At 47.6% G+C, this 18339-nt stretch overlaps 1 protein-coding gene across 1 annotated transcript in view; it reads left to right on the top strand.

The window, feature by feature from the left end:
• Window positions 1-17740, top strand: part of PLXNB1 (plexin B1) — a 328917-nt gene extending 311177 nt beyond the window's left edge. The window contains exons 34-38 of the mRNA XM_086939394.1: window positions 209-356; window positions 8332-8396; window positions 8483-8558; window positions 9142-9216; window positions 14727-17740. Coding sequence (XP_086795520.1) covers window positions 209-356; window positions 8332-8396; window positions 8483-8558; window positions 9142-9216; window positions 14727-14831 — 469 coding nt within the window. The 3' untranslated portion in view covers window positions 14832-17740. The remainder of the gene's footprint in view (window positions 1-208; window positions 357-8331; window positions 8397-8482; window positions 8559-9141; window positions 9217-14726) is intronic.
• The last annotated feature ends 599 nt before the right edge of the window (window positions 17741-18339 follow it).

The following is an 18339-nucleotide window of genomic DNA, read 5'->3' as shown; positions in this document are numbered from 1 at the left end:
TCTTTGAGCTGAAGGTCTGTACATATTTTCCATCTATAAGGAAAAGGTAACAATTCTCAATTGATATTGAAGGGCCTTTGGAGAGTCCCCCTCTGTGTGAAAGGGGGTGTCGCCATACTGGTTGCTCGACGTGCGATTGGCACTTGCTGTACCCATCCATACCCCTCATGCTGCTCCCTAAATTAACCCCCATGCTTCCTTTCCACAGCCTCCCCCTCCGCTTCTGGATCAATATCATCAAAAACCCTCAGTTCATCTTTGATGTTCAGGCTTCCGACAACGTGGACGCGGTGCTCTCGGTCATCGCTCAGACATTCATGGACTCCTGCACACTCGCGGACCACAAACTGGGACGGGTAAGCGTGCATGCACTGACTTACGTTTGCAATATACTGTAGATACGGTTGGGTAGTGGACGACAGTAGAAACACCGTTCTTCATTCCCACCTTTTTACTCCTGCTTCCAGGTTTTCTCCCTGAGCTGTTGTAGTATCAAAGTTATCTCAAAGAATATCTATCCAAAGCATTTCTGAATCAGACATTCCTATTGATACGCGCACGTCACAACACGCCTACTAACACATGCCGATACATACACACAAAGCATACATGCACAGCAAACACACACAGCACACTCAGACAGAGAGCAGGAAGTTACACTGGTGGCCAGTTTGAGAAAGCAGTCACAAGACAGTGTGAGGGGATCGCTGTCGTAGGCATACAGAGAATAGCCTGAAGTCGTAGGCGATGTGAACGGGTGGGTGCTGGGATTTGTGTAAAGCTCATGCAGTGGCCAGTGTGAAAACCTGGCACTGGTGGGCAGGGAGTAGCCACACGATTGTGCCATGTGAGGCATTGTTGTTGGTTGGCAGTTCGGTTGCATTGCACTTAGGGGCTAGTAGAGAAGCATGTCCTGAGGGGGAGTGGAAGGTGGTGGGCACTGTACGATGTGAGACGTTTCACTTGTCTTTGTTAGCCCATTATTGTTACAGGCTAGTAGACAGGATTTCCCTGGGTGGCAATGTGAGAGGGGGCATTTGGCTCTATGGGGCGGGGATCGGGGGGAGTTGCACTGGAATGTGTGAGAAGTTTGTACTTGGCAGTTTGAGAACATTGTACTTCTGGGCTAGTAGAGAAGCCTCGCTGGTAGCCATTGCGAGAGTCGCCACTGGGTTTTAAGAAGCTGATGTTGGCAGCCAGTGTGACACGTGGCACTGGTGGGAGTTGTGAGGAGGTGGCATTGCTTGATAGTTTCTGTGCACTGCACATATGGGCTGGTAGAGAAGCTTGCACCGGTGGGCGGTATGAGAGGGTGGGCACTGAGCTGTGCGAGAGGGTAGACATTGGGCTCTGTAAGAGGCTCACACTGACTGAAAGTGTGAGGAGAGCTTGTCGTGGTGGGCAGAGTGGGATGGTGGGCACTGGAATGTGTTTAGCAGCTTGCTCTTGGCAGTGTGAGAGTATTGCACTTACTGGCATCCAGAAAAGCTGTCTATGGTGGGCAATGTGAGGCTTGCACAGGTTGCAAGTGCAAGAAGAGCTTACAGCTGTGGGCAGTGTAAGAGGGCGAACACTTGACTGTGTTTAGAAGCTTGCTGTTCTCAGTGTGGGAGTATTGCACTTACTGACATACAGAAAAGATTTCTATCGTGGGCAATGTCAGCTCGTAGGAGCTGGTCTTCTGAGGGGCTCACACCGGTCTGAAATGCGAGGAGAAATTGCAGTGAGGGGCAGTGAGAGAGTTGGCGCTGGGCTGTGTGAGGAGTATGCACATGTGAATTTGAGGGCATTATCCTTAAAGGGATGGTAGAGAAGCTTGCAGCGGTGGGCAGTGTGAAAGTGGGCACTGGACTTGGTGAAAAACTCATACTGATGGGCAATGTGATGAGGTGGGCCCTGGGCTTTGTACAAGGTTCTCGCTGGTAATGGGGTTGTAGTCCAGCTGGCCGTGGTGGGCAGTGTGAGGGTGTGTAGTGGGCTATGTAAGAGGTTCTCACTGGTGATGGGGTGTAGTCCAGCTGGCAGTGGTGGGCAGTGTGAGGCTGTGCAGTGGGCTATGTAAGAGGTTCTCACTGGTAATGGGGGGTCTCAAGCTGGCAGTGCTGGGCAGTCTGAGGGTGTGCAGTGGACTATGTACGAGTTTCTCACTGGTGATGGGGTGTAGTCAAGCTGGCAGTGGTGGGCAGTGTGAGGGTGTGCTCTGGGCTATGTAAGAGGTTCTAACTGGTGATGGGGGTGTAGTCAAGTTGGCAGTGGTGGGCAGTGTGAGGGTGTGCAATGGGCTATGTAAGAGGTTCTCACTGGTGATGGGGGTGTAGTCAAGTTGGCAGTGGTGGGCAGTGTGAGGGTGTGCAGTGGGCTATGTAAGAGGTTCTCAATGGTGATGGGGGTGTAGTCAAGCTGGCAGTGCTGGGCAGTGTGAGGGTGTGCAGTGGACTATGTACGAGTTTCTCACTGGTGATGGGGTGTAGTCAAGCTGGCAGTGGTGGGCAGTGTGAGGGTGTGTAATGGGCTATGTAAGAGGTTCTCACTGGTGATGGGGTGTAGTCAAGTTGGCAGTGGTGGGCAGTGTGAGGGTGTGCAGTGGGCTATGTAAGAGGTTTTCACTGGTGATGGGGGTGTAGTCAAGCTGGCAGTGCTGGGCAGTGTGAGGGTGTGCACTGGGCTATGTAAGAGGTTCTCACTGGTAATGGGGGGTCTCAAGCTGGCAGTGCTGGGCAGTCTGAGGGTGTGCAGTGGACTATGTACGAGTTTCTCACTGGTGATGGGGGTGTAGTCAAGCTGGCAGTGCTGGGCAGTGTGAGGGTGTGCAGTGGACTATGTACGAGTTTCTCACTGGTGATGGGGTGTAGTCAAGCTGGCAGTGGTGGGCAGTGTGAGGGTGTGTAATGGGCTATGTAAGAGGTTCTCACTGGTGATGGGGTGTAGTCAAGTTGGCAGTGGTGGGCAGTGTGAGGGTGTGCAGTGGGCTATGTAAGAGGTTTTCACTGGTGATGGGGGTGTAGTCAAGCTGGCAGTGCTGGGCAGTGTGAGGGTGTGCACTGGGCTATGTAAGAGGTTCTCACTGGTAATGGGGGGTCTCAAGCTGGCAGTGCTGGGCAGTCTGAGGGTGTGCAGTGGACTATGTACGAGTTTCTCACTGGTGATGCGGGTGTTGTCAATCTGGCAGTGCTGGGCAGTGTGAGGGTGTGCAGTGGACTATGTACGAGTTTCTCACTGGTGATGCGGGTGTTGTCAATCTGGCAGTGCTGGGCAGTGTGAGGGTGTGCACTGGGCTTTGTACGAGGTTCTCACTGGTGATGGTGTGTTGTCAATCTGGCAGTGCTGGGCAGTGTGAGGGTGTGCAGTGGTCTATGTAAGAGGTTCTCACTGGTGATGGTGTGTTGTCAATCTGGCAGTGCTGGGCAGTGTGAGGGTGTGCACTGGGCTTTGTAAGAGGTTCTCACTGGTGATGGTGTGTTGTCAATCTGGCAGTGCTGGGCAGTGTGAGGGTGTGCACTGGGCTTTGTAAGAGGTTCTCACTGGTGATGGTGTGTTGTCAATCTGGCAGTGCTGGGCAGTGTGAGGGTGTGCAGTGGTCTATGTAAGAGGTTCTCACTGGTGATGGGGGTGTCAGGCTGGCAGTGGTGGGCAGTGTGAGGGTGTACAGTGGGCTTTGTAAGAGGTTCTCACTGGTGATGGGGTGTAGTCAAGCTGGCAGTGATGGGCAGTGTGAGGGTGTGTAACGGGCTATGTAAGAGGTTCTTACTGGTGATGGGGTGTAGTCAAGCTGGCAGTGGTGGGCAGTGTGAGGGTGTACAGTGGGCTTTGTAAGAGGTTCTCACTGGTGATGGGGTGTAGTCAAGCTGGCAGTGATGGGCAGTGTGAGGGTGTGTAACGGGCTATGTAAGAGGTTCTTACTGTTGATGGGGTGTAGTCAAGCTGGCAGTGGTGGGCAGTGTAGCACCCAGGAAACTTGTCAGATGTCCTTATGAATGTCATTTAGGGGTCTCTAGGAGTTGCAGCTGCGACCTCTGGCTTGGCCGTTGCTACTCCTAGCCCTTTCCTTGCGACCCCTGGCCTCAGAGGCTGCAGGAGCTGCGCTAGGAGTAAAAGGAAACAAGGCTGTCAGGGCTGGTTCCACTCAGCCGCCTCCCCTGGATGTCAGAGAGCCGCTCACCCGCTCAAGGTGAGCAGCAAAGTATGGTTTTTACCTGGAGGGAGCTGAGAAGCATTAAAAAAGAGAAAGGTAACAGGGGAGGCCCCGGCCGTCACCTTCTTCTGCTTTTCATGTGAACTGAAGAAAACGAGATTCCCAGGCTCTGGTGGGATGATTTTCAGTCCCTTTTGCTACATTGTATAACATTTCTGATCTGAAAAGCAATCTTCCTGCACTTAACACCTGAAACTATGTTATTGATTTCTGGTCTTTTTTTTAGGATTGCAAATGTGATAGGTTCCAAATTGAAATGCATGTTTCCAATGGCGTAATGAAACATTAAGGGGTCCCCTGCAACGTCCCTGGAGGGGGCCGCTTCATGTTTAATGAGGAGCTTTCGTGCCAGACTACTGTGCCGAGTGGCCTTCTGCAGCTCAAGAGCCCCCTGCAGCCCAGGGGCCCCCGGCACCTCAAGGGTTGCGCGTCCTGTGTTGCGCCACTGAATTTTTTAAGACCCCTGCGATCACTGCAGTCTAAAGCTATAACCCACTGAGCTATCAGAAAAGAAAATCTACCCATGGTAATCAATAACAGAACTACAAATACAAGAGGGGTGATACCGCCCCCGAACCGGACCAGCCTCTGGTCTGTGGTGGAATCTCTAATGTCAAAACCATGGCTGTTCGGTAGCAGACCCCGGTAGAGCTGCGAGACTCTACCGTCCGGCAAAGATTTTGTTCAGTAAAGGAAACTTTCCCGTCCAAAACCTATAATTTTATACTTTGCCCTCCTTTTATGTGTGCAGAACAGCACTCAGGCAAAGTAGGAAAATTGTGGAGATTTTTCGAATTGCTTCACTGTTATATCTGTCTCCAGGAGGCATAATTTATTTTCCGCAAATCCTTGTCTACAAATGTTAGTAGATAGGGGTTTGCATAAAAACATTTGGGTGGTTGTATGGGAATGCCCAGGTACAACCCATAATATGCCCCTTTGACGTTACGTAGCGCATTGTGCTACTAAGTGCTTTTTTTGGGCAACATTCCACCGCAATTCATCATTTGTGTTGAAATTTAAATCCCACCACAAGTTTCACTACATTTGTGTCTCTTTTGTGACCAACCCAGGCGCAAAGTGTTAGTAAACCTGGGTCAAGGTGTCCTTTTAACATGGATTCATAGTTTAACTCTAGAGATCCATTTGTAAGTTATGTGTTTACAGTGTTTAGAAATCAGAAGTGTTATAATTCAGGGTTGAAGTGCAAGGTGCGCACTGTGTGAGTCCCTGTGCTGCGGTGCAGCGGGTGCTGTAGGACGGCTGGCTTTTTGGACCTATGTAAGGCTTCTTATTCAGTTCCTGAGGCAATCGGTGATAACTGGGCAGGTAATACTGATTAATGCTTACCTCTTGTCTAGGGGCCTGATTTATAGTTTGGCAGATGGGATACTCCATCACAAAAGAGGCGGTTATCCCTTCCGCTGTATTACGAGTGCATCGTATCCTGTGGCACTTGAAATAGGGTGGGCATGAAATCACTCCCATCTGCGACGGAGTATCCCAGCTGCCAAGCTCTAAACAAGGCCCAAGGTGTCTTGGTGAATATTGTATTTCACAATAAGTGCCAAGTATTCCTAAATGGCATCTGTGGTGGGGTCGAGCATTTAAAGTTTAGCCTAGAAGGGAGAGTTTCCACCTTTCCAAGTGAAGAATACTGGCCGTATGTTCACGTTTTTTATAGTCTGCAAGGCCCGGATAGGATACTCAAATAGAACTTCATGAATCATATTTTTTCAGCATTAACTTGGCCTTTCCGTCCATCTCTGTTTACTTTAATCATCAGTCTTGAATAATTAAACTCTATATATTTACTACTGTTTTAAGTGTGTACTGGTAAGGGGAAAAATACTGACTTTAAGTGATTTTTATTCTAATTTTTGGACCTGCTGGGGCATGAAAACACTGTTCATGGCGGTAAAAGAACAGTCAGCTGACATCCCTTCTAAGAGGAGTTGGAAATATCACTCATTAAAAGGTACTGTCCAGCCAGGGCTGCATAGCAGAGGTCTTTATACAATACCTTGTAGAAAAGCGAAAATGAATATGTCCCAATTGACTCCAGATGTGGAATACAAACCCAAACAATCTAATAGTGCTTAGGCAGCGAGGCGCTACAGTTGCAAATAACATGGGCATAGCAGAGGTCCTTATACAATACCTTGTAGAAAAGCGAAAATGAATATGTCCCAATTGACTCCAGATGTGGAATACAAACCCAAACAATCTAATAGTGCTTAGGCAACGAGGCGCTACAGTTGCTAATAACATGGACATTTAGGCACAATGGCATTTCATGTAGGAAAGATTTTGGACCTCTTTGTTAAAGCTGTTTGCACACGAGTCCGACTCTGTGAGGCCAAAACCATGAGTACCCTTCATTCGGCTAGTAAAGCTAAAGGTTTTTTCATTTCTGAAACACTCACCTTGCTGCTTTGGTAATCTAATTTATTATGAATGAGCCACAGCTATATGCACAGTAATATATATATGATCAAGGAGACGCTGCTCTCCGTAAAGCTTTGGGATCGATGTCATTTTTGGGTTGCATTTTTTCAATAAACTGTAATTGGAATATTGCTGTGAGGAGACCTGTGGATTCTTTTTGGAGCGCGATGTGGCACCAATACACACAACCCAAGGCATATAGCAGTTCCCTAGTTAATGTAAGAGGGGTTAAATAAACTAGATGTTATCATTGTTAGTACCTTTCTTGCTATTTTATTAATATTCAACGTATTGTATATTTTTTTAAAACAACACTAGTGTTGGCCCTTTCTGTGATGGTATCCGGGTCAAATTTCATGTGACGTCACTTCCTTTGATGTCATTGGGGTCAAAGGGTTGGTGAATTGACGTCTATGGATGTCTTCCATGTACGGAGCAGACTGCATAATAACCGTAGTAGTAGGTCCTGGACGGGAACCTTACCTAAGGCAGACCCCCCTCCCTCCCTCCGTTCCTAGAGCTGATGCGAGGGATGGACGAGTCCCGGCTGAGTTGAGGAGGTCGTCTGAGAGAGGCGGAGTTCAGAGGACTCTGGTCTTGGGGAGACGCCCCACGTGAGTCTTGTGGAGCTGTGCTTGCAGGACTGAGCTCCTGTAGCCAAGGGCAGCAACTCTGCGAAAGGAACATCCCTTGGCAGTGTTGGCTCCACCGTGAAGGCAAAGGAGCGTCGCCCCACTGCTTTAAGAGCAGTGCAGCGGGAATAGAAAATGATAACAACCTGGTTATCATCATTTTATTTTTCACTATGGGCTGGGTTATGGCGTGGCTAAGGGTACGTGGGAGGAGTGGTTTGCCCACTCCAAGTGCGCATGACTTCTTGGCCGGCCCTCTTTAGCCGGCCAAACACTCGCGCACACTTTGCATCTTCCCCACAAGGCTTGCTTTACATGGCCTGGTAAGAAACATGCAAAGCCTGTAAGCCCCTGCCTGAGCGCCGATCCACAGTGCTCAGACCAATCACAACGCTGAATTGTTAGTATGGTGATTGGCTATGGGGAGGGAGCCTGTGTGCTTCCTGCTTCCTTCGGCTACGCAAGCGAAGGTGACTGAAGGGACCAATGGGGAGAGACGACAGGCAGGCAGGCAGAAAAAGGTTAATGTGTTTAAAAAATAAAATGTTGGCTCCCCGCACTCCCCCTCCCCTGCCTTGCCTTTGCCGTACCCTGCCAGCCCCCACTGTCCCTCGGCAGATCCCTTTTCAGTAAACGCTCTGTGAAATAGTATTTCTTAAGCACACTCTGGAATCTCTCCTCTGTAGACCCATGTTGTAATCTCTTGTTTTAGAAGTACTGTTCCAACATTTAGAGAACCCCAGGTGTAGCGGTCTCTTTGGAAATCCAGGTAATCGATCTGCGAGCAACAGAAAAATCAATGCATGGTTCAGAATCCTGGCACAGTGAAGGGTGATCCGTGTGGGAGCAAAGATAGCAGTGAAGTCTACCAGAGGTTGTAGTGTGAATGGTAGGTGTGGACTTGGGCAACGTACACAGGCTGGGAGTCGCCAACCTCCCTTCTGACAGTGTTCCGTGTACTCCACACCAGAGGGATATTGTGTCACCACTTGTTTCCCTGAAACACAATTCACTCTGATGTTACTATTCCTGAAGTGTATATGAATCTTTATTTTTCAGGATTCTCCTATCAACAAGCTGCTTTATGCCAGAGACATCCCTCGGTACAAGCAAATGGTGGAAAGGTAAGATCTGGACCACATCGCAGCACAGAGGTGCAACAAGTCTGGAGTCTCAGCAATGGCATAAACATGTGATTCAATTTTTGCAGGTACTATGCAGACATTCGACAGACCATCTCCGCAAGTGACCAAGACATGAACTCTGCATTAGCCGAGCTGTCCAGGGTATGTAAACTCTTCACTCACAGCTGTGGGCACTGCCACAGCTTTCAGCCTGGTCTCCCATAATGCATGCCATCACTGTGCCAGGAACCTTTGTCAGGAGATTCACCCCTTTCCTCATGCATCGAAAGCATCAGTGTTCACAATCGGTGCTACAGATACGTGTTTACAAAAGTGGCACAGTTGAGACACAAAGTATGCACAGCTTATGCAAAACTAAAAATAAATTGGCTAAATGCTAATCAGTGTGAAGAGGGCAACCTTTGGGAGTTCACGCCTGCGCTGACATTTTGGTGCCTAATTGGGCACACTGTCCCAGTTTAGGCAGGATGCACAGAGTTAAGGGTGTTCAGCGGTGCAAACTGAGGCACTTTGCCCAATGTTTGGCATAGGCCTTGGAATTCTGTTGTATTCTGTATATGGTAGGGGATTCTTTTGATGCCCAGGCATACATACAGCACAATTGTGTCACGCAACCAACACAGAGTGCGGCTGAGACCAGGCAGAGATTGATGTTGATACGCCTGCATGGAAGTGAGATTAAAACGCAGAAATCTAACAAAACCCTCTGTTTTTATTCTTACAGAATTACTCAGGTGAACTGAACTACCTTGTAGCGCTTCACGAGCTGTACAAGTACATCAATAAGTATTATGACCAGGTAAGTGGGTGAGCTCAGCAGCGATTCATAGCTAAGGGTGTCCATGGGGGGCTAGGAAGGTCTCTGCTAAGCACAGATCAATAGACGAAAGATAGGTAAGCCAGGGATGGGGAGAGCCGTGGAAGGGACAGCAGATTCATCTTTGATGGCACAGACGTTCTGTGGTTTCCCACCTCTTTATGGTCATAAACATCTGGTTTGGAATTTAAATCTTTCTACCACAGATGTTAGTCATTTTTAGGTCTCGCGACCTATCGATGTGCGCAAGCGCATCGAGCGGAGCGAGAATTCATGTCGGCAAAACACAAGTCAAACCAAAGGGCTTTCAGCCCCGCGGTTTTCATGAAGTTCACGTGAACATGCACGCGCATCGCATGCAAGCCCAGCCTCTCCCGCCCCCATCCGGCATCAGGCTTCTCCTCCCCTAGCAGCACTCCTCCCACACCAGCAACTCCCCCCTCCCACACCAGCACCTCCCCTTTCTCTCCACGCAATCACAGCCTCCCCCTCCCACACCAGCACCTCCCCCCTCCCACACCAGCACCTCCCCTCTCTTTCCACGCAATCACAGCCTCCCCCTCCCACACCAGCACCTCCCCCCTCCCACACCAGCACCTCCCCTCTCTCTCCACGCAATCACAGCCTCCCCCTCCCACACCAGCACCTCCCCTCTCTCTCCACGCAATCACAGCCATGCTGCACTGCCGAGCCTGGGCTTTTCCAGCTCTTCCCTCCCACTCTCTCACTCTCCCGCCCCAACCCGACTTGTTCTTGTTCTGAACTGCAGATGTACGAAGCGCCGAGCCAACTGCACAGAAAAAGCCAGTCTCTTTGAATAACAGTCAAAAAGAGCCACAAATGAAAAACATATCCCTTGAGTCATCTGATCACCTGCAGACGAATGACCGCTTTGGTTTCAATGACCTCGTTTTTTTTTTTTGGTTCTTGTTTGTGCGTAAATATTTGAAACAAAACAATGACGCAATGGGAAATGGGGGAGAATTCATGTGCTCCATCGGATAGTCAAACCACCGCTTTTTTCCGTGGCGTTTTCTTCGAGTGCACGTACAGGCACGCGCATTTGGCCCATACACTTTCATGGCCATCTGTTCCTGTTCCTAATGGCCCTCCCCCCTCCCCCAGCACAGAGCGCGCATCGCGGCTGCACAGCACATCAAAGGGCTTCTCCCAGCGTGTGCTGTGCGGCTTCTCCTCCCCTAATTATGTGGCCGGCCGTACTTGTGTTTCCTGGCCGCTTCCCGGCCGATCAACTTGTATCAGTTTGCCTACATTACCATGGTTTAAGGCACACATAATTTCCTGTATCATGCCTTGCACTCCCTACCTTCTCTGGACATTCTTTGCACTTGTAATCATAGCAAACAAGGCTACTTTCGGATCAGCTATGGTCAGACAGCTATCTTCTTCGCTGTCCTCGTTTTCAACGTTTTATGTTCTCTTCCTAAGCCTTACATCAGTGACGGCCCTTCGCTAGCCTTGCACACCAAAGCCTGTGATGTCACTTATATCACAGTTGCTTGAACTACATTACCTACCCATGCCACCTGAATTTGGCACACATTTTATATTCTCTTGCTGGGCATCTCATGCCGTATCGTTATTTTTACTCCTCAATTTCCACACCTGGCATTAGTTTCTTTTCATGCCTTGCACCATTTTGTCATGCTTTACTCTACTCATGCCTTGCAAGCCCTGAACCTATTATCTTCCCTACCCAATCTTTCCACCTGATATCTTCACATGCCATATACCTGTATTCTCCTCCTATGCATATGCACCCGTTATCGTCTCTCACATCAGGAAGGTTTTGTTTCCCATGCCTGCTCCTTGCATCAATCTCATGCCCTGCACCTGAAATGTCACATCAAAGGCTCTGTGCCACTTTCACCCACACAGCAACACTTACAGACACACAACGCCACTCACACCCACGCAAGCCCACTATCATCCACGCAACACCACACTCAACCACGCAACGCCACTCATCCACGCAACCCCACTCATACTCATCCACGCAACCCCACTCATACCCATCCACGCAACCCCACTCATCCACGCAACGCCACTCATCCACGCAACGCCACTCACCCAAGCAACACCACTCACACACGCAACACAACTCACCCACGCAATGCCACTCACACACGCAACGCCACTCACACACGCAACGCCACTCACCCACGCAACGCCACTCACACACACTACGCCACTCACACACACTACGCCACTCACACACGCAATGCCACTCACACACGCAATGCCACTCACACACGCAACGCCACTCACACACGCAAACCCACTCACACACGCAACGCCACTCACACACGCAACGCCACTCACACACGCAACGCCACTCACACATGCAACGCCACTCACACACGCAACGCCACTCACACACACAACGCCACTCACAAAACCAATAGCTCCAACTTTCCTACGGCGAGACCTATTGGCAACGCCAGTGCTTGTTATTTCTGTTGGTCATCTTCAGCACTTTCTCCTCCGACAGCGTTTTGTATGCAAACTGAAGTGTAGACATCCTCCACTCCTAAATTAACATGTCAATTCTCTATTAAGGTGAGTGCTCCATTTTAAAGGCAGACACCCATTTATGTAGTACATGTTTTATGTAAGCCTTTCACCACATTGAGGGGAATATTCCTAAGCAATGGTCTTGTTTTTTTCAATGCAGTCACTACCCCACTTTTGAAATTAGAGTGCACTGTATAAAGATAGACAAACTAAAATGTATAAAGGCACCATCAGGGCAATAAAACACTGTTTGTGGAAGATATCAGTGGAAAAAAGGCCCAGCTCTCCTGTGTTGCTGCACCGCTCTGCTTCCTCCCCGTGTTTCTGTGTGCTTTCTTCTGCTTTTGGCCCCATGTTTTACTGCTTCCTTTCCTCCCCATGTACCTTCGCCTCATTTTTTTTAGTGCTTTCTCCAACGCTTTTCTGAGTGCTTTCTCCTGCTTTTGTCTAGTTTTTCACTGCTTTCTCCGTGAAGCAGCTAGTAACTCCAGCGCAATGAGCCTCTGACAGGGGATTTGCTTAACTTTATAAATCATGATTGATTGATTGATTGAAAAAAGAACCACCCCACACTATTCAACACTCAGTACTAGAGTGGGCAGTGTCCAGGTGAGAGCGAGCCTCTCACGAGGGGTCTCACAGCACTGCCCAGCCTGCATGACCAGAGTAAACGGGCAGATGTGGGATCAAGGGACGTGCTCTTCACTCCTTTAACTTATCAACAGGGCTTGAGAACAGCAAGGCTTGGACCTTTGAAGAGCTTGATACATTGTGAGAACTATTTGGCTTTGATGATGTGGGCCCCAGGTAGCCCCATCAGGCCACAGAGAAATGAAGTGTCTGCTGCAGGCAACGGTAAAGCAAAGGCCTCGCTTGTGCATCGTAATCCCACATGTGGGAAATCATATCTTGGCAGGACAGGAACATCACCTGCCTTAGAAATGTTTACGGTTGGTTTACCCCATAGTTATTTTCAGAAAGGAAGATGTGCCAATGAGCTCCGAACCAGAACCTCTGTGTTTCACGTGAAGAGGTGGGAAAGCTTCCTCACGGTGATTAAGAAAGTCACGAGATGCAAGACCTCAAGTATTTAGAGGTCATAACATGCACATCAGGACAGGCAGCGGGAATACAAAACCATCCTGCATACAAGGGATGTGCCTGGTTTAGATCTCGCTGGATGACTTACTCCGTGGCAGCGCTGATGGATATCCTGTCTACCGAAATATAAATCCCATTATATCTTATGGGATATACCAACATCTGAGATCAAAAAATTTGTGAGTAAGGGACACCAAGATAGATTTTATTTCCAGAAGAGAACACAAAAATGCCATGGCTTTGCCCCCAGACTCCCACAGCATGGGTCTGAGGGAAAGCACTAGTGATCAGCTGCACAAGACATTTACCTTTGCTTTCCACCAGTACCACAAGTGCATAGTGTGGTCGGAGGATGAGAACACCCTCAGCGCCGGCGATGCTGGTGGCATCCCGAAGGACTGATCTGAATGTGCTTCTCACGGATATATTGATTGTGACCAACATGAAGTTGAAAGGGCTCTCAAGCATACGGACTATAAACCAGGGGCCGGCCACCTGCATCAACCGCAGATGTGCCCTTTCACAGAGCACCCCGAGAACCTCTGGTCTAAGTGCTGACTTCTGTACTGATTTCCTAATCAATAAACGTGAAGGAGTTAGAAGATACATCCCTAATTGTTTCACGAAATAGCAGTACTGTGGAAACATCCTATTCTTATTTCTAAGATTCCTCCATCTTTTCACACAAATAAAGTTAAATTGCTTTTATTTTTCAAAAGCCTCCAAGATACTGTAAAAAGGAATCGACAAGTGTTAAGAGTATTAATGTATTGCTTTGATGGGACCAGAGATTTCAGGATATCAATTGATATCTCTGGTTAGGTCAGCCGTTCTCTGTTTCTTTTGATCATTCAAACAAAATGGTGGATAGGATCACGCACGCAGCACAGGTATGTTGCACACAAGTTGGAAAACGGCAACAAAGAAAACCAAAAGTGTATTCACGCACTAGCCAAGAATTTCTTCTTTCCTTCAGACTCAAAGCAAGACATCTATGTAGAGCAGGTAACGCTTAAGTAGTGACTGGCTGTAAATTACTGTAAATTGTGGTCCTTATCTAATGTTTGCGGAGGATTTCCAGCTTGTAACTATGCTTTTATGTTTAATCCAAAGCAGATTCACACTTCAACAGAAAAAGGCTTAAATGTAACAGTAGTTTGCAGTTTCAGATCTGTTCTAGAGTCACATGCTATCCTCCTGGTGATGCTACTAAGCTAACAGACATAGTTTTAGAAAGAGTAAAAACAGGAAAGACCATGAATATGAAGACGGCACAGATGAGCCAAGCCTGATGGAGGTCATGTCAGTGGTACAAGGGAGGCTTATTACATACTCACCCATGTTCGACACCGAACATTTTAAACTCTTTGTGAAAACGACTTTATTCTATGGAAGCAAACAGGAGTTAGCATGACCATGCCCATCTAGCAAATGTCTAAGAGTTGACAAGCTGCAGCTCGTTGAGTTTAGATATGTGACGTGTTGGTGAGTTGATCGATGGCAGCTGTTCTGTGGGCAGAGGGTCCTTTCCTCACTGTTCTGAGGTTTCCTGAGGATGGAAGTTTCAGTCTGTCTGTCACATTGTTTCAGGGGTTGCATACAACGTTTGTTTAACTTGGGTTAAGGCTCAGTGTGAGGTGGTGTGAAGGAGGACAGTAGGAAGTGCTTTTGGATTGTTCATTCTCTAGTTGTGTGCGGTCTTCGAGGACCACTGCAGTGCGGTGCAGGGCATTGACTGGGACGACGGACTTTATCGTCCAGCCATTAGAACTAGCAAGATAATGAACTCTTTCTGGGGAATAGTTAGGCAGATATCACTTGGCACAAACCTAATGTATATCAATTTCCTTTTCCAGATCATTACCGCCCTGGAAGAAGATCCCACAGCGCAGAAGATGCAGCTTGGCTACCGACTGCAGCAGATTGCGGCCGCTGTTGAGAACAAAGTCACAGATTTGTGACCAGATATAAGCTGGCCAGACGGACGATGCTGTTAGATTAATGGCAAAACTCACCCTTTTTAGACAAGCCCGAACTGCCTGGCTCTTCAAAAGTGTGAAGTTATGTCTGCCATATTCCTGTTGTATTCTTGCAACAACTTCACCACCGCAAGGCTTCAGTCATAATGGCACCATAGTCAAAAAAATTGTCTCAAACTCTTGGGTCGATTTTCATAAAATCGCGCACTGTGTGATGTTGTCTATTGGAAGGAGACAGACTCCGAAAACTATGGGCATTTGTGAAGGCGGAGCCTGCTTGAATGCAACTGCTGCCCTTCAGTTTTAAAGAATATATATATATTTTTTTACAGGTTTTACTTTCTTTAGGAAATTGAACTTTGATAAAGGAAGTCTTTTTTCATCTTACTGTCGCTGGACCAAGCTGAGCTCGGGACTGTGCAGCAGCGCGGCTGCTTCCTACTTCAGATGTTTTTAAAGATGTGCCAAGTTAATAGTTGAAAACACAAGTTTCCAGGCGAGATTGGTCTAAGCTGTAGACAGAACTGCCTTTTCGGCTGGTCTGTGACTGCCATATTTGCGGAGTCTTGTACCACACCAGTACAGTGGGCAACCCAGGATTACTGGAGAGGTGGAACCGTCAGCAAGGCGATGTTGGCTCATGGTTGAACTGGTCTGATGTTCTAGGAATGATTCTGCTAAACCTTGATGGAAATTCTATTGTTCATGTTTCACATATTACCCTGACATGTGACCGGCTCCATTCCAAGCCTACTTATGTTTCACTGCCGCGCACCTGTCATGAAGTTTTCCAGTTTCTTTGCACACATGCTGCCTGTGCAGATATTGTTTTGACAGCCAAACACTTCTAATTAACAGCACGTTTTCTCGGAAGAAAATTTGGACCAGAGATTGTCCAATCATTTAAAAAAACAATGTTGCAGAATCAGGTTGTCCTTTTTTTTAAGGTGCATCAGTCAAGCACTGTCCCATCCACACAGGTGACACCTAGGACTTGAGTTCAGGTGCAGCTTAAAGACCTGTTCCCTTGCCATTAACCGCGCATTGCATCAGTGCAGCGGGCTGGCGCTAAATGCGCACTGTGGCAGATGGCAGACTTCTGCAAAACAGGCCAGACTTCTAATTTACTAAAATTGTTGTTCTTGTAGCTTAAGTCATATTATTTTATTGGAATTAGGTTTTTAAAAATACAGTTCTAGCCACAGATGAAGTAACAAGACATTTCAACTGAAGATTTGATAGTTTTACTGCGGATTTTCCAGCCAGCTAACTGATTGTTGATGTTCGTAGGGGCTCAGGGCACCCGTCCACGTACCCCCAACCTTCCCAGCACTCTACCCTTCTGCCCCAAGACCTGACCAAGTGGAGTGGGGGGGAGAAGGAAAGTCACTGTCTTGTGTTATATATTTTTTGGTACCTAGGAGCCGTGGACGGCCCATGCTGTATGTTCTAACACTGCACTAAATAACCTAGAAGCTTATTTATAATTCCTTTTGTGGGTCTCGTGCTCTGTAAGCTGTCGTTCTCCGAACAAAACACACTGCTCTTTCCCCTCTCAGAGCACAGTTCTTTATTTTAGGCACCTCTGCTACTTAGAATTTCAGCTGTAAATAGACTAGGGACAAGAAGCGTATTTAAGTACTAAAGAAGGATTGTAATTTATTTTTAAGATAGCATTTAGTATCAACAGGTGTCTCTTTCTGTCTGATCTGTCATTGGCAAAGACAAAAGTAATCTCTGGTTTTCTCTTTTTTTTCTCTTTCTACCAGAACCCAATATTAATGCCATATTTTCTCCCATTTCCCTGTTTATATTCTTTTCACTCCCTCACCTCTCTTTGAAATCAGTTTCCTTTCTATTTCTGTTCTACTCCATTTCTCTCCCATTCCCCCGCGCCTGTATATCTTTACCTGGTTCTTTTTCCACTCTTGTCTCTCTGTGTCTCTTTCGCCGCGGTTCTCTTTCACTCGCTCTCTCTGTCTGTCTCTGTCTTTTCCACTCGTGCTCTTGCTTTCTGTGATTCTCCTTTTTTTTGTCTTCTTTGCCTGTCTGCAGTCACTCCGGCTCCCCCTCTCTCATGTACTCTTTTTCTTGTTGTCTCTGTCTTCCTGTTTTTTCTCATTCTATTTTTCTCCTCTTTCCCTCTCCCTCAGACTGTCTCTCTCTCTCTGCTCTCTCCTCTTCCCTCTCTCGTTCCAGTTCCCCATATCTTTCTCACACCTTGGAGAAGAGTGGCTCAGTGGTTAGAGCGGCAGACCCTGATGCAGAGGTCTGGCCCGGGACCAGGGTTCAATTCCCGCCTAGGGGGTCTTGGACTCAATCTCCCCGGACCTGATAATTCTCGCCTCGGTGCCTAGTCTAATCATGGGTCCCACTCTGCAACTCTGGGCAATAGCTTGCTTAATCTCCACAACCGCCCCCGCAGCGCTTGGATGCCTGGCCTTCACCTTGGGGTGCCCAGGAGTGGGCATCTCACAGGAAAGCCAGGAAGGGTTCCACAGCGGTATGAGATCTCTGGGTAGAATGTGCTATATAAATACAAACACATTTACATTTACCTTCCTTTTCTTCCTCATCATCTTCGCCGCTCCTTGTCACTCTTCTGTTAGTCTGTTACCTTTTGACTCTCGGCAGCAGTTTTATCTCATATCCCAGAGCCTCTTTGCTTGATGATCAGACTAGAATGTGAGGTCACTTTAATATGAAAATAAAGACTTGACAATAAAGCTGAATTTTATGACGTAGTACGATAACCATTTGTAAATCATGGCCGCGAAGGTACGGATGTTCGGATGACATGGGGGAAACTACTTTCGTTATGTTACAGCATCTTTGTAAATATCTCACTTCTAGGATCTAAACGATTTTAATAAAAAAGAGTTCTTACACCAGTTATTCAATAAATTGAAATAATGTCCATAACCTGGTTTCTGGATTTCTGATGTTCATATTAAAGAAACAACCACTCCACACTGGAGCAGAAGGAGTGGTGAGAGGGCGTGTTTAACCGGCGGGTGGGGACCTGCCTACTTTCTGACTCTTTCAGTCTTTCTTTCAAACGCTCGCCCTCTCCACTAGCAGGAGGGTCAGCTTGATTCAACCTGGGCCCCTCTTGAGGTGCTGCTCTAAGGCAGCTGCCTACAGCCCTCCCAGTGTAGAGCTTGCCCTACTGTGTAAGGTAAGCTACCAGCTATGTTGTGAGAGTGTCTTTATGTTTATGTGAAACTGTCAGTTTCAACATAACATTTTAAACTAAAAAATAAATACTGAAATTCACAAGTTCTAGTTAACTGAAGTAACAATAACTCAGGACCTTGCCATGCGCTGCTTATAACCGGACCTATTACATCACTCATGACACGTTCTATGGATTCTAGAACAAGAAATAATTGTTTTAGTATTTTCTCAATTACCTTATTCTTCACTGTTTTCTACGATCGCGTATGGCATACCTTGTGGCAATCTGTCTAACCTACTCTCTATGGTTGGT

This window comes from Lissotriton vulgaris, chromosome 9 (genome assembly GCF_964263255.1).
Source record: "Lissotriton vulgaris chromosome 9, aLisVul1.2, whole genome shotgun sequence".
Lineage (NCBI taxonomy): Eukaryota > Metazoa > Chordata > Amphibia > Caudata > Salamandridae > Lissotriton > Lissotriton vulgaris.
Note: the sequence above shows the minus strand (reverse complement) of the source record. Positions and strands in the feature narration are given on the sequence as shown.